The 16,246-nt window shown below is 36.0% G+C and overlaps 1 protein-coding gene across 1 annotated transcript; it reads left to right on the top strand.

The window, feature by feature from the left end:
* The first annotated feature begins 6,860 nt into the window (after positions 1-6,860).
* LOC120252044 (probable disease resistance RPP8-like protein 2) lies at positions 6,861-10,394 on the top strand. The gene is made up of 2 exons (XM_039260626.1): positions 6,861-7,196; positions 9,462-10,394. Exons 1-2 carry the CDS (start codon positions 6,898-6,900, stop codon positions 9,943-9,945), a joined length of 783 nt encoding a protein of 260 aa, XP_039116560.1. The 5' UTR covers positions 6,861-6,897; the 3' UTR covers positions 9,946-10,394.
* Positions 10,395-16,246: the final 5,852 nt, after the last annotated feature.

The following is a 16,246-nucleotide window of genomic DNA, read 5'->3' as shown; positions in this document are numbered from 1 at the left end:
CTACCTGTGCGTATACATATTTATGTTCAGTTGTGTGTTTCTTCTGTGCAGGTCTGTCATCTTGAGGGATGATACCGACCACGGGTATACCACCCATGCCCATCTGTTCATCTTCCTTGATGGGAAAAAAAATATCCACGATGATGTATCGGATGCCCTTGTACTCATGCTCCGTGCTGAATTGCTAACAAATCCTTTGGTATTCAAGAGACGTGGCATTATCACACGGCCCTTGGCTATTGCTATGCAGAAATTGTAATTCCCTGCGGAACAGGCAGTGTACATGACGGAAGATGTCATATACGGGCACCAAACAGCTGACATTATACTTATGCCAATCCTACTTCATGGTCATTACCATTTGCTCGTTTTGGACAATGAGAAGCATAAGTACATGCACTACTCCTCAGTTACCTCCGACATTTATGATTCTGACGCCGTGGACATGGTTAGTGCCAACAATATCTTATAGAAATATAATATGGTTTCCTATGCCTTCTATATTTAGTGACTAAAAGGGTTCATTAAACTATTCAGCGGGATCTTTTCGAACTATGCCTGGAGGTCAACACTAAAAGTAATCCATTTCGAGACCTTCCACTTGAGCATGTACGGGATTGCCCCCAGCAGGCACCTGGCACTGTTTATTGCCCGGTCTATTGCATGCGGTATATGGAGCAGCTTCTTAACATGGAAGAATTGGCCATATTACAATCGGACGTCCAAATCCTCCGGCTCCGATATGTCGCCCGTATACTTCTCGACGCGATGAAGAGGAAAATTATACCAAGCACTAGTGCGAAGAATGACACCGATGGTGAGAAGAATGCGGCCGGGGAGAAGGACAGCCAAGTTTCCCAGGAAATAGAAAGTGAGGACGCCGCCGGAGAGAAGGAGGCCAGTGGGGAGAAGGACAAGGACAGCCAAGGTGAGGAGGCCGCTACCGAGGAGAAGAACGCCGAGGACGCTTTTGTCGGAGAAAAGAACAGCAAAGGTGATAAAGACGCCGACGACGTGAAGGACGCTGAGACTGCGAAGGAGGCCACCACGAAGGAGAACGATGCAGGTGAGAAGGACACCGTCAATGATGCAGAGGACGGCAATGAAGACAAGAACACCATCACGGTCAAGGAAGACAACAACGAATCCACTACTGAAGATGCTACCCTTTATGAAGTGAGGGACGACAAAAAGGTGTAAAGTTCTGGGAAAAAAAACATGAACAATTACGCAATTGAATATGAGATCCTGCGTTTGTAATGCATAACTTTGTTTGTAATTGAAAGTTAGTACATATACCACCAACAGATAACCATAGATTACAGATTTAATACATAGCAAATAATATAATATACACAGTAACGTAAAACTATACACAGGAAAATGAATTCTACAAACAACAAATAGAAAACATACACAGTAAATAAGGTTTTATACACACAAACGGGAGAATAACACAGCTAAATAAAAATGTCATAAAAGTTGTACTTCCGAACATGTGAAAGCAAAATCAAATGTCATAAGCTAGCGTGAGGTTTACAATGGTCAGTCCGCTATAACTGCATTGCATGATCGCCGGTTATGCCCAGCCTCGTGGCACCGGCTACAATGTAATTAACGGAAATCGAAGGCTTGTGACTCTATCCGCTTCCTTCTAGGACGTCCTGGCCATTTCTTTGATATTGGTGGCCGAAGTCCTAGTGGACGGTTGTCGTCTGATGGCTTGTCACCATCGGGAACAGGGGATATTGGATTTACATACGCCAGACGATACCATTCCACTGTGAAGTAATCCGCAACATAAGAATGGACATTCGTGTCTGTTTGCATAATCGCTACACATGCATGCTTGCACTGTAGGCCATGTACTTCCCACCTTCTACATGAATAGCTACGAGACTGGAGGCTGACAGCATTGTTGTTATTGTTAATGACTTCGTACGTGTCATCAGTAGAACGACCAACCCTAAGGAAACGACTTTCATCAACGATTTGCTCAACCTTTTTTCATATTTCAGGACAAAGGTGTGTATCCTAGTTGTTGCATTGTTCACGTCTTTCGGCTAACATATTCATAAGTTTAAACCTGCAAAACGATAGTTGCAGAGGAAATTTATTATATACACAGAAATATTTATTAGATACACAAATAATAATTATATACACAGGAAATTTAATATATACAAATGAAACATGGATTTATACACATTAATACTAATAGTTTACACACGAAACAAAATATTTACACACGATACCTGTAGAATACACGTAAATGCTAATATAGTTCACGGAAACACATGACAACATCTGGTACATGACTGGTGACTAACCTGATAGAGTCAACCATGCTTGTTACTGGTAGATGTTGTGTCTCTTTAATCCAAGCGTTGAAGGACTCTGCCACGTTCGAATACATCTCGCACCATCGTATTCTTTTAAATAAATAGTTCGACTGATAGACATGCAAGTTCATGAACTGCATCATCAAACTCTTTGGAAGTGTATACATACACAATTTTGACGATTAATACCCAGCATTGCATTCGCAAAGCTTTACCGAGGCTAGAGTTGGTCTTCATGAAGTTTGCCTCCAAATGTCGTAGGCAATAACCATGTGGTGATGAGGGGCAGACTCGCGCGATGGCATTGACCAAGCCTTAGATCGATCTGATATGAATGTTATAATTTTATCATAGATATCTTTACCGGATAAGGCCTCCCCAAGAGTAGCAAGAAACCAAGTCTAGTTCTCATTAGTTTCATTGTTAACGATATCAAATGCTACATGGAATAGGCCTTTCATTACCATATTTGGCTGTAGCCCCTAATAGAATCACGCCATACTTGGCTAGCAAATGGGTTCCATCAATAAAAAGTAATGGCCTGCACCCGTGCTTGAACCCCAATAAACAAGCCCCGAATGAAAAACAAAAGCACGCTTAAACCACTCGCCATCATTTTCAATGGTTACAACGCTACCGGGATTTGTTGCGGATACTTTATCTGCGTACCATAGAAGCAAATCATAGCTACTAACCTCGCTACCGTGGATCGCTGACCTCGCAACCTCCTTTCCCATCCAAAGGCGCTTGTATGGAAGACAAACACCGTGGTGTTTCTTTCTATATGTCTTTCTGTATGTCAACAGCTCTGTATAATAGTGTTTCTTTTAATTTTTGCATGACACGTTCGGAAACCCACTTTTTGCTTGCTTTTGGATGGGCTGTCGTACCAATTCCTTCACCACAATTGTGAGTTTCTTGCATTGTCTTCAGCCGGAATGCACCATGAATTCCCTCTTTAGAAGCATGCACTAGTGATGCGGGCCGTATTGAGGAGATGGCATGCGCGTTCATGCGGAAGTGGGACTCGAAGTAATAAGGGTATTTTAGTAATTCGTTGGGCGGTGGAGTTTTTGGGTTTCTTGGGCCTAGTCTGATGGGAAACGGACCAACGGACACAAGTCGCAGCAAACTCGTGAGTCATGCATGATTTCGGCCAAATTCCATCGTTTAGGCCTCGAAAACCCTGATTTTGTTATTTTTAGTAATAATTGATTTCGCTATTCCTTTGGCTAGAAATCTCTGATTTGTAAGCCGTTTATGACGTTAGCATTTATTTTGCTAACTCTTTTATTTCTTGCCGGTATTTGAAAATTTACCATTTTTGGTATATTTTCGAATTATCTCCGTTTTAGGATTATTTTCATATCTTTAATTTTTCCTATTTAATGTAAGCTGATGGGCGAGAGTAGGATCAGTTTTTTTGTAATAGTTATTCTCTTGAGTAATAAAATTTACTCTCTTTTTTTTCCAATTCCTGTCTATCTTTGATCAACAGGTTTTGAAGACTTGTACTGGGTATTCGTGCGCGAATCAACAGTTCGAGTATACCGCTGCATCAACTAGCCATTGGCATTCCTTAGCAGCGCACCTTACAGTCACCCGAAGTTTGTCGTTTTTTATAAATGTAAAGTCAAACTTTTTTCTTATAGCAATGCTTCGCAGGCAATCTTTAAAGTGGTCTGCATTCTCAAACCATTGCCCTACTTGTATAGTGGAACCATTATGGGTATCGGTATACCCGGCAATATTGCACGCCCCATAAGAATTATGTTAGGAGAGAAAATTGTTGCCATTGGGGTTGACGATGTCTGACAACGACTCTTTGCGGTAAAAAAATATACACAATCAAAAGTATGCACAGGAAACGTATAGTATACACAAAAAAAACATATAGTATACACAGTAAACATATAGTATACACATGAACCAAAAAGTAGACATAGGAAATATATATTATACACGGGGAATCAAAATAAGATACAAGAATCTTATATTATACACAGCAAACATTTTTAATACAGTAAAATATACTAATACACATGATATATTAACAAAGGAACACATAAACGATAAGTAACCAACAAAATCAGTGATTGTAGTATTACAATGGGATCAAGGAGGCCGAGTTTCCAACTGCAGAGACACTGACATCCTCGATGATGATGTCCACGACAAATTTATTGAAACTATGGTATATATGACACATACGTTGAAAATTAGCGTCATACTTAATGGGGCAAAGCGTTTTGTATGCATCAAGCGTTACGAACTTTACTTTCACTTCAGAAACATCTACGGCCCAGCGAGCACATATCTCACCCTTGACTGACTCCCACAAACTTAAAATGGTGAATTGAAGCACACGTCCTTCACCTTTGTATCGCGCCACGGCGGAAAATGTTTTCATTGTTACTGACGCCTGCATGGAATTCCAAAAATGACAAAAGTGATTAAGCTTCATATATTACAGATGTAAAAGCGTGCTTAATTGGACTTAACAATAAGAAGAAGAAGAAGAAGAAGAAGAAAACAAGATGACCAAGATGATGAGAAGATAATGAAGACGAAGGTTAACAAGATGAAGTTGATGAAGAGCAGATGAAAAAAATGATGTAAAAGAAGGACAACAACATGAACAAGACGAAGAAGAAGAACAACAAGAAGAGGAAGAAGAAGATGCCGAAGATAAAGAAGAAGAAGAACAACAACAACAGCAGCTTACGTATAAATATCTTCACTCCAAGCGGCTAACTAAACAAGGTGAGAGACGAAGTTGAAGCTTCGACAACCAGACCAAGATGAAGAAGCACAACTTGAAGAACAATGGCAACATTGAGAAGGAGTGAAGTATCACCTTTTCTCTGAAAAGGAAGCTGCATTGGATTGCTTGGCCATACTTTGCATTAAATGTGATGTGACTTTGAGGGAAATTTTTTTTTTTTATCATCTCACATGGTTACATGGGCATGTGAGCCATTTTACCTCCACTTAACTGACGGAATTAACATCAAGGGCTGAAACAAACATGGCTAAAAAAAAGAAGGATCTAATGGGAAATGAAATTGTCAGAGGGACTCCAGTGGAAGTTTGAAACAGTACAGGGACTTTTAGATAATCTTCCCTTATTTATTTATTATAATTTGATGAGCGACGTTAAGAAAATACTCCCTCTCGTTTATTATTGTCTTTTTTATTTGTCTATTTATAAAATTTATGAAGTATTAAATATTATTTTTTTTAAATTTAATCTTTATATTAAATGTAATTCTATAACTTCAAAAAAGTCATTTTCAACTGCGCATTTCATTAAATCATATTTTAAGTGAATGTAATTTTCAACGATTAATATAATTTTTTTATAAATTTGACATTGTCAATTAGTTTTAATCGATTTTCTTAATCTATATGAATTAGTTAAATTGAACAAGTAAAAAAATGAGAGGAAGTAATTCCTAAAAAAATTATGCTAATAATTTTTTTAGACTATTTGCACCAAATTTTTCGCATGAAGTGTTTGTCTTAGCCTACAAAGGATGATGATCAGCCTACATGGGATTGAAGTATAAACTTTCTCCTTATGCACGCCTCTTATATCTAGTTTCTCCACTTCAAAAAAAACCATCAAACTAATACCTCATGTGTGATGCTGGGATCTTAAAAAAAAACCAAACTAATATGAATTTTTTAATTAAAATAATAAATATTAAACTTATTTTCATAATTTAAACATAAAAAATTAAATTTTATTCAATTTTTTTATTTTTTTTCCCAAATATTCCCTAGCTCATTCATTACAGCTTACCATACTGACTGTATTTTTTTAAATATAAATTGTAGTTTAAAAAATAGTTCCCAGATCATTGCAGCTGGGATGACACTATTAAACCTGTATAAATTCTATTTTGTATATATATATATATATATATATATATATATATAATTCCTAGCTACTTGTGTTTTTTTTGAATAATTAGGGGACTAAAGGGCCATTTCAAAATAATAGAGAGACTAAATTAGATATTATATCTTAATTTTTTATTTATAAAAAATGCCACATTAGACTCACGGACGGAAAATCAGATGGCGTTAGGGGGACTAAAATGACACTTTGGGTATAATATAGGTACTAAACTGGGCATTATATTAAAAAAAATCATGTAAATACCATGTATAGTATTTTTTCGTATTTTGAAAAATAATTTAAAAAATACATATTTAAGTAAATATTTTAAAAAAAGATAATTTTTTTATTTAAAAAGCCCGCATGAAAACGTCTTGAGATCCTCGAGATCAGCAACGGCGTGTTGCGCGTTATTGATGTGACAACACTGGATGCCGTCACCTTCCGGTAATCGGTAGAGAGAGGATGTATAATCCATTTCCTAATTAATGGATCTTGGACAAATCAAACTAATATAATTAAACTATATATATTCTATTAATTTAAAAATATAAAATTGTACTCCTACTCGATCCCTTTCATAAATTTATCAGCAACTTTCCTGTAGAAGGAGAAGGAGAAAAGAAGAAGAAGAAGGTCAGGGACAAATCAATGGCTGAGGCCGCAGTGGGTTTTGTAGTCCGGAAACTTGGTGAACTCTTAGCTCAAGAAGCCATCAATTTGTATGGAGTGAGAGGCGAAGTGGACTGGTTGGAACGAGAACTGCGGAGAATGCAGTGCTTCTTAAAGGATGCAGATGCAAAGAAGAACAAGAGAGATGATGACAGGGTCAAGAACTGGGTCACAGAGATGAGAGACCTTGCTTTTGAAGCTGAGGACATCATTGACACTTTCATGTATTCCAAGCTCCGAACACCAGAGAGGGATGGTTGCATTGGCTTCATTGAGAGGTATGTTTTACAAACACCAATTTATTTACATGAAAATGAGCACTTATATTTTTAAGAAATACTTCTATGAAAACACCAAATTTATAGCTCTGAAAAAAATATTCTTATTTTCTGAATTCAACACTTGTAAATTAAATATATATATATATATAAATATAGACAAGGGTATGCTTTTTTATTTCTTTAGTCTAAGATTTTTAGGTGAAAAAAGTTAAATATAACCTGTGTTATGAAAAATAGAGGATCCGCAAGAGAAATCAAGAGAGCAATGAGACAATAAAAACACACAAGATTTACGAGGTTCAGCAACGTGCCTACGTCCTCTTATTCACTTGTCTCTCCTCACAGTTGAGACAAAAGACTAGGGTTACAAATATTTATAGGTAAAACCTAAATTTATCTAAATACAAACTTATTTGGATCCTAGCCCTATCTGGATCATAAACATATCCAGATTCTAAACTTATCCGGATACAAATCCTATCCGGATACAAATTACAAGATTATCAAATCATAATCCTAACAAGATACAAATTACCCTTGTATCCTACCGTGGGGGCGTTTCCCCTGCACCCCAACCTATCAAACTGATGCTCCTATAATATGACGGATGTTGTCACATCTGCTCGTTTACTTGTGTATATGAGCCATCCACAACAATCTCCCCCTTGGCGAATATACCCCATGAAGATATAAACCAGGGAGCTTCTTATCTTCCACATAGGTTGAGTGCTATGTCTCTTTAGCATTAGAGACATTGATCAAGTCCAAGCAATGCTTGAACTTCCCTGTAGTGATTGCCTTGATCTGATTTTGTAACTGCAACAACAACTCCACCTACAACTGTATTTCCCATCAGCGTGTAGATATTCCTTGTACTCCTTTCTCATTTCATCACTATCAAACCATCCTTACTCACCGCAACGCAATCCTTTTTGGTTTTATAGCCAAAACCGTTTTCATGCAAAGTACCGAAAAAAATCAAATTCTTTTTTAATTCTGGAACATGTCGAACATCACACAAAGTCCGAACAACAACCATTATGCATCCGAATCTTAATATGCCCTTTTCCAGCAGTAGCACAAACTTTATCATTGCCCATGTAGACAAAACCAAAATCCCCTGATTTGTATGAATCAAACCAATCCTTGTTCCATGTCATGTGAAACGAACATCCCGTATCCAAAATCCATTAATCTGAGGTTTTATATGATGAAACTGAAAGCAGATCCCCATCACTACAATCTGAATCATCGTGCTGGATCACATTAGCAAACTGTGATAAATTACTGTTCCTTTCATTAATCCGAAGTTCCCAGTTCCATTGAACCTTTCCACATCGAATTTTGTAACAGAGTTCATCCTCCCAGCGAAAAACCTCGCTCTGATACCACTTGTTATGAAAAATAGAGGATCCGCAGGGGAAATCAAGATAGCAATGACGCAATAAAAACACACAAGATTTACGAGGTTCGGCAATGTACCTACGTCCTCGAGAGTGGAGCAGCCGTAATCCTCTTATTCACTTGTCTCTCCTCACAGTTGAGACAAAAGACTAGGGTTACAAATATTTATAGGTAAAACCTAAATTTATCCGAATACAAACCTATTTGGATCCTAACCCTATTTAGATTCTAAACATATCCGGATACAAATCCTATCCGGATACAAATTACAAGATTATCAAATCATAATCCTAACAAGATTTAAATTACCCTTGTATCCTACCGCAAGGGCGTTTCCCCCCCACCCAACCTATCAAACTGATGCTCCCACAATATGACAGATGTTGTCACGCCACTCCATTTCGTTCCCACATCTGCTCGTTTACTTGTGTATATGAGCCATACACAACAACCTGGTTTTATAAATCTAATTTTAAGTATTTAGATTGATTTATAAAAAATATCTAGCTAGTGAAATTTTTTTTTTCAAAATTTAGTAGGTCGGTGTTTTTAGAATAAACTTTTCACAAAGTTTTGAAACCGGACACTCGATTATCTTTCTTGGATGAAAATGTCTTACTAGATTTGCATATGGTACATGATGACCTATTCTCAACTTCTTTCCCACATTCTCATGAGTTTTTAATCTAAGCTTAAATTAACTAAAATTAATAAAAAGTATAGGTTGACTAAGATGAATATCTCAAACTTTGGAGTCCTTAAATTTCTCTAAATTATTTGATCAAATGAAATTCGACTATAGATGCATTAAAAAATTGGAACAGATCGGTATAAGAAATAATTATGATTTTTCTCCAGGTTTGTATTTATATTTGATGAATTGGTCAATAAACACAAGGTTCATGTGAATGTTGAAGGGATAAAAACTAAGTTGCAGGAGCTATCTCGAAGTACAGAAGTATATGGCATTTCTAATATTGGTACAACTAGTCAGTCCAGAAGTCCAGGTGAGATCCCTATATTGCCTCAACTGAGAGATGACATTGATATGGTTGGCTTTGATAATGAGAAGAAAACAATTGTGCAAGAACTGGTCGACACAAGCAAAAAACATCAGTCAGTGATATCTATAGTTGGTATGGGTGGTCTTGGAAAGACCACACTTGCTAAATCCATTTATAAAGATCATGAAGTCAAAAAATGTTTTGTTATATTTGCATGGGTAATCATATCTCAAGAATATACCATCCTTGACATTTTGAATAAAATCTTGTCAGAAAGTCAGAAACTTCACCAGGGGATACAATTGAATGTCTCTCAGTTAAAGTTTTTGAAAAATTGAAGAAAGGCTGGTACTTGGTCGTTCTTGATGATGTTTGGAAAGAAAATGTATGGGATCAATTACAAAAGGTTTTCCCAGATGATCAAAATGGAAGCAGAGTTATTATCACTACTCGCTTCGTAAATGTTGCTAAGATTGCGAATCCTACCACCGAACCACATGAATTGCGTTGCTTAGATGAAAAAGAGAGTCTGGAGTTGTTTCTTCGCAAGGTCTTCCCAAATCAAAATATTGAAACATGTTGCCCAACATATTTGGTTGATTATGCTCATCAACTTGTTCAAAGGTGTGGAGGTCTACCACTAGCACTAGTAGTCCTTAGAGGACTTGTCTCAATTAATCCACAAACCCAAGATGCATGGCGGAAAGTTGTTGAGAGCATGAAAGGGCAATTTGTGGAAGGTGGAGAAAGGTGTTTAGAAATAATTGCATTGAGTTACAATGATTTGCCATATTACTTAAAATCATGGTTTCTTTATTTTGGTTGCTTCAAAGAGGACATGACTATTTCTGCAGAAACATTAATTAGATTGTGGTTGGCAGAAGGTTTCTTACCAGCAAAAAATGGTAAGACCACAGAAGAAATTGGATTGGATTGTCTGGAGGAGTTAGCACAAAGAAGTTTGATCCAAGTTACTGACCAAAACTATGATGATAGTGCAAACGAATTCCGAATCCATGATCTCTTGCGTGATGTGTGCATTAGGGAAGCCAAAGAGAATAGATATTTTGAAATCTACAAGAAATCTACAAGAACAATGTCAAATGCAGCCCGACGACTAGTCGTATGTAATGAGATTGACATTCTAAACTATTCTAACTCAATGTTGCGGGGTCTATTCTACGGTGTCCTAGGAATTATTAATCATCTGGATTTGAGTGCTTTGAAAGGACAACTTGGAAGATTTAAATTATTAAGAGTGCTTTGTTTGTATACTTCGGGTATCTCAGAATTTCCAAGTGAAATCAAATCATATCTTGAGTTGCATGTTCTCCGTAATCTCCGTAATCTCCAAACTTTTATTGTATTCCCTGCAGTTTTAAACAATATATCAGATTCACTCTGGACAATTGACAATCTCAGGCATGTTGATCTACCATGTACAAAATGGGTTCCTCCTCCAAATATGGGAAATAATGTACCAAAGAATTTGCAGACTTTAAAAGGGGTAAATGCTGGATCATGGATGACGAATACACTTCCAAAGCTCACAAATCAATGCAAATTGAAAATTAATAGAGTCTCTAATTATCATGCTGATGCCCTATCTTCATCACTCCAGAAACCGGGTCGTCTTGTCTCTTTTTCTATACAATATGGACATGAAATTCCTTTGGACAACATCATTACAGCTTTTTCCAATCAACATTGCCTCAAGGACTTGTGCCTCCATGGAAGTTTGAGCTGCAAAAAACTTCCACACAATGATGTATTTCCTCAACAACTAATGAAATTAGATCTGGTGTTTTCTGGATTGGAGCAAGACCCAATGGCAACACTGGAGAAGCTGCCATGTCTCAAATATCTACGACTCAATCGTGCATATAGATCAACAAACAGATGATACGTTCAGCAACAGATTTTCCTCAATTGTTATCCTTGATTATTGACAATCTTGAGGAACTTGAGGAGTGGGAGATGGAGGGGAAAGCAATGTCTTGCCTCAAGTCTTTGAAGATCCAAGGATGCGAAAGATTGAAGATGATTCCAGAAGGATTGAAGAATGTGCTACTTGATCAATTGAAGTTATAGACAATATGTCTAGAGAATCCGTGAGTAGGACAAAAGAGAATACATGAGAAGACTGGTACAAGATACAATATGTGCCCAACATCTCCTTTATATAGTGTGAGTACAGTTCCTTCCTTTATTTAATTATTTGGTATAACTTTGATTTTTGCTATATATATATATATATGACCTTTCCATTTCATTTTAATTAGAATTAATTAACCCTCTCATCTTGATATTTCAGCATATGTAGCGCACCATGGATAATATGTTCAACTGTTAGCTGCCCTTAAAAGGTAAGCTTTAATATTTTATTAATTTTTATTTAGCTTGTTTTGTTATCAAGTAATTATCAAAATATAAAAAAAATCAAAAATACCATACATGGACTTCAAAGGAGCTCCATATTAAGTCAGCATGCAAGGAAGCACGCATGAAGTTTCTTATATATGAACTCTACTTCAATTGATGTTTGTGTGGATGTCTGTGATTTTATTTATGTAATGTTGTATGGGTTTGATATTTTGTGGTTATATGCCCAGACATATGTGTGTATTTGTGATTTTATTTTGCAATGTAATTGGGTTTGATACTCTATCATTGTATATCTATTTAAGTGTGTGACAATGCATCCTGCTATTATTATTATTATTATTATTATGATAATTTATAATTATTGTTCCCTTAAATTCTAATACAATGATGTATAATATATGATCTTGTCTAATATCAGAATTATCATGTGTTTGGGACCAGCCGTAGGCTTACATTATCCAAGGGCCTAGTCTGGTCAATCTGACAAACCGGTTTGGGCTTCTTTCTGATAGGCCACATTTATTCATTCTTTGGGTTTTGTAAATGAGTAATTGGAAAAGCCACATTCATTAATTCTTTGTGTTCTTAAATGAGTGATTTTTTCAATTAACTATCATTTCAAATTTTTAAACTCAATAATGGAGGTAGAAAAGGTGATAATTTTTTTATTATTATTTTTGGGAAACGTAGAAAAACCAATATTCAGTAAAAAAACAAAAGATGACATAGAATGGGTTAGCATAAGTGAAACCCGATTAACGGCAAAAAAAACAAACGAGCACAAGAAAATAAAAAAAAACAACACCATTTAATTATAGGAATGGGACACTACATAGCTGGCTAAAAAGGCGATAATTTTCATTTATTTATATCAAATTTTATAATCTGTTTTTATAAAATTTGCGATAATTTTCATTTATTTATATCAAATTTTATAACCTGTTTTTATAAAATTAAATTTCCATTTATTATAAAATTGTTATATATAACAATGGTTACCTTTAGGATTGCAATTTCATTTCACGGGACATATATATAAATTTATATAAAAACAAAATAAAAAGTCGCCCACTAAATATCAAGCAAGGGAGATTTGATCTGCTTGACCAATGAAATGTATGGAAACCAATATATATATTTTTGAAGGAAAATAAAATGTTTTTCATCACGATATATACATATATATAATTATCAATAAATGAAAACTTGAATTATATAAAATGAGAAAATAATCAATAACCAAATTATAAAAAGTAAAAATAATATGAGAGGTTGAATGGCTAATCAAATGGAAAGTGAACCGTAACAAGAAATACACCACTTGCTGCTACTAATGAAATGTATCCTCAACTACAAAACCGAAAATAATAGTGCAAGACAAACATCAATAAACAAACTACATCATAATATACAAGAATTTCAAGAAGTAAAAAAGAAGTAACATTTACTTATAAATTTAAATTTAATGATATGAATACAGCAGAATGTTAGTGGATCCTTCTATAAGTCTTTCAACTCCTATAAAAAAAAGCATTCATTTAAATAAATGGTGGTGATTGGATGAGCATCCGATCTGAAACTGATTGAAATGTGGACCGTTCCGATTGATATATGGTTCTACAAGCGGTGTGTCTTGCACATGACACGCATAAAATGTCTTTTAATTTGGACCCAAGGACCTTAAAATTAAGGCCCATTAATGATTAAAGCATTTAAACAAAACACCCATTTGATGATGAAAAAGGTTGTCCACTATATATATTTATAGAATTTTATATGAAAATTTTAAAATATTCAAATGACTTGCTAAGGTGTCATTGTAGAAGCTGTATTTGCCGATACACCCTTCTTTATTTCTGTGATTTCTATGCGATTACAAGTTAATTTGAGAAAACCTATTCAAATATTTATTTATCTTAGAGTTATAATTTTGTTTCCTCGTTGGATGAAGAAAATAGTGTGAAGGTCATTTTGGTCTTTTTATTAAAAAGTTAATTAGTTTGTGATAATAAAAGTAAATAAGTTAAAGACAGTGTTAAATACACATATCTATATAAGCGTGCAAATGAAAGCTTTTATTACAACTACCTTAAAATTGAATTTATGTGATTTAGAAAATAATGACAAATAACATTAGAGATTTAACTAATAAATCATGCATATAGCATTGTCGTCGTTAATCATTTAATTGAGAGTTTAATATCTATATTTAACTATTCTAAAATTAATATACAAAATAATTTTAATATTTATCAAAATATTGCACCTAGATGAAGAGTTGCACAAATAAAGGTCAATCTGTTTAAGGTTCGAAATAATAAAGCTTATTATTATTATTATTATTATTATTATTATTATTATTAGAGAAAATTATTTAAAAATCTTCATAAAGTTTCATTTTTCCTCTGCAGTTCCTCTGACATTTGCACTTCCAATATAGTCCCTCCCTCTTACACACTTCTTTTTTACTCCTTGCCATGACACCCGTTAAAGGCTTTTCTCTCAAATGGCATAAATGCCTTTCTCTTTTGCCTCCCGCCCAATCACATCAACCTTTTGGTAAGTAATGGTAGAAGCCTTCATCTTCATCCTCTTTTACTGTACATCATCTTCATCCTCTGTCTCTTATTCTTCTTCTCCTTATCGTTGTTCTTCTTCTTTGCCTCATTCTTTCTGTCATTAAAGTAAGCAACATCTCAATTTCTATCGTTCAGTTTTGTTAAGGGTGTAGTTCAGTTTCGGTTACTTTCTCTTTGTGTTTTTTTTAACCTATGGGTTTCTCCAGTTTACGTAAGTGTTAGTCATCATGGAGACATTTTGTGCTGTGGCTCATTTCAAAGGCGAAGGACATCTACTACAATTCACGGTCCTCACCGCATGGGAGGTTGTTGTGGTCGAGATATGTGAGCGGTGGTCACTGTACGCTTCTTAGGTAACTGTGAAGTTTGTGACACCTGACTCATACGGCACGGTTTCCCCAATTGAATCAAATGTTGATTTTCAACTCATGTGCCACATGCACCGCACTTTTAAGAAGAGTGTGGTGGACATCATTGTTGCAGAAGTCAGTAGGGCAGCGGAAGCAACCATTAATAGTTCCTTACCACCATCGTAATTCAGCAACAAAGATAGCTCTTATTATGTCGTGTGTCGTCCTGTGTATTATCACTATTTTTCCATGTAGTTGTATATGTTTGTGTGTATTACAATATCTTTCATGTGTGTTATATGCATTTTATATGTATTATACGCGTTCTGTGCATAATATTGACTTCCTCTGTATTACTTTGGATTTTCTGTATATTTTTCTTAACTTGTTCCCTACCTTATGTGTTAGCATCCGCAATTAGTCAATCTCAGAAAGCACGAATGCGGACATGGAGACATTTCTGTCCCAACATCCTCCTCTACGTACGCTCAGTATTGGTTCATGTTCACAAACATCTGATAGATCGATATTGCAAGTAGGACAACGGTTTGAGAGTGTGGAAAAGATCAAAGATGCCTTGTGTAGCCACGCCACACAACACAATTTCGACTTCACATTATAAAAATGATAGACTTGGCTCGACTGTGAGGTATGCTTCTCTGGATTGCCAATGGCGTGTCCACTCATCCAAATAGAGGAATGATAAGACGTCCCGAGTGAAGACAATGCAAGCGACGCACACTTGCGGTGGGGCATCGGTGCGATAGTCCACTCGAAAGCTAGTAGGAAGTGGGCCGCTGACCATATTATGCAAAGACTAAAGGAACTGCCATTGTATCGAGCCATTGGCATACAGAAAGACATCACGGTAGTGAGGTGAGCAACTACGATTTGCTGTTGTGGTACACCGATAAGGTAGCGGAGATGAATCCCCGAAGCATTGTCACAGTTGAGAAGAACGGTGAGTGATTCAAACGCGCTTTCTTCCCTTTTCGTGCTTCTTTAGTTAGTTTCAAAAAGGCATGTATGTCACGCCCCGACCCGCGGGCCCACGGGACGCCGACTAACGCCGCGAAGAATCCCGAGGAGGGATACCCCGCCACTCAACTCTCGTGGGATGCTGCAAGGCTAATCAACACACCGAATTCAACAATATACATATCGCAGATATAGAACTGAAAAAACAATGTTACACAACGATGAATAACAACAACAATAGGGATACAGGAAATATAGAGGTTCACAAAAAAATACGGAAAACAACCCTAACAACGAGAGGAAATGGTAATACTGCAAGTTTAAGAGTATTTAAATACTAAACCATG

Source organism: Dioscorea cayenensis, chromosome 3, assembly GCF_009730915.1.
Source record: "Dioscorea cayenensis subsp. rotundata cultivar TDr96_F1 chromosome 3, TDr96_F1_v2_PseudoChromosome.rev07_lg8_w22 25.fasta, whole genome shotgun sequence".
NCBI classification, from domain to species: Eukaryota; Viridiplantae; Streptophyta; class Magnoliopsida; order Dioscoreales; family Dioscoreaceae; genus Dioscorea; species Dioscorea cayenensis.
Note: the sequence above shows the minus strand (reverse complement) of the source record. Positions and strands in the feature narration are given on the sequence as shown.

Excerpts from the sequence above, each read along its gene's own strand:
- LOC120252044 (XM_039260626.1), top strand. The coding sequence starts at position 6,898 with ATGGCTGAGGCCGCAGTGGGTTTTGTAGTCCGGAAACTTGGTGAACTC. Across the intron at positions 7,197-9,461 it reads TGCATTGGCTTCATTGAGAG|GTTTGTATTTATATTTGATG; the intron begins GTATGTTTTACA and ends ATTTTTCTCCAG.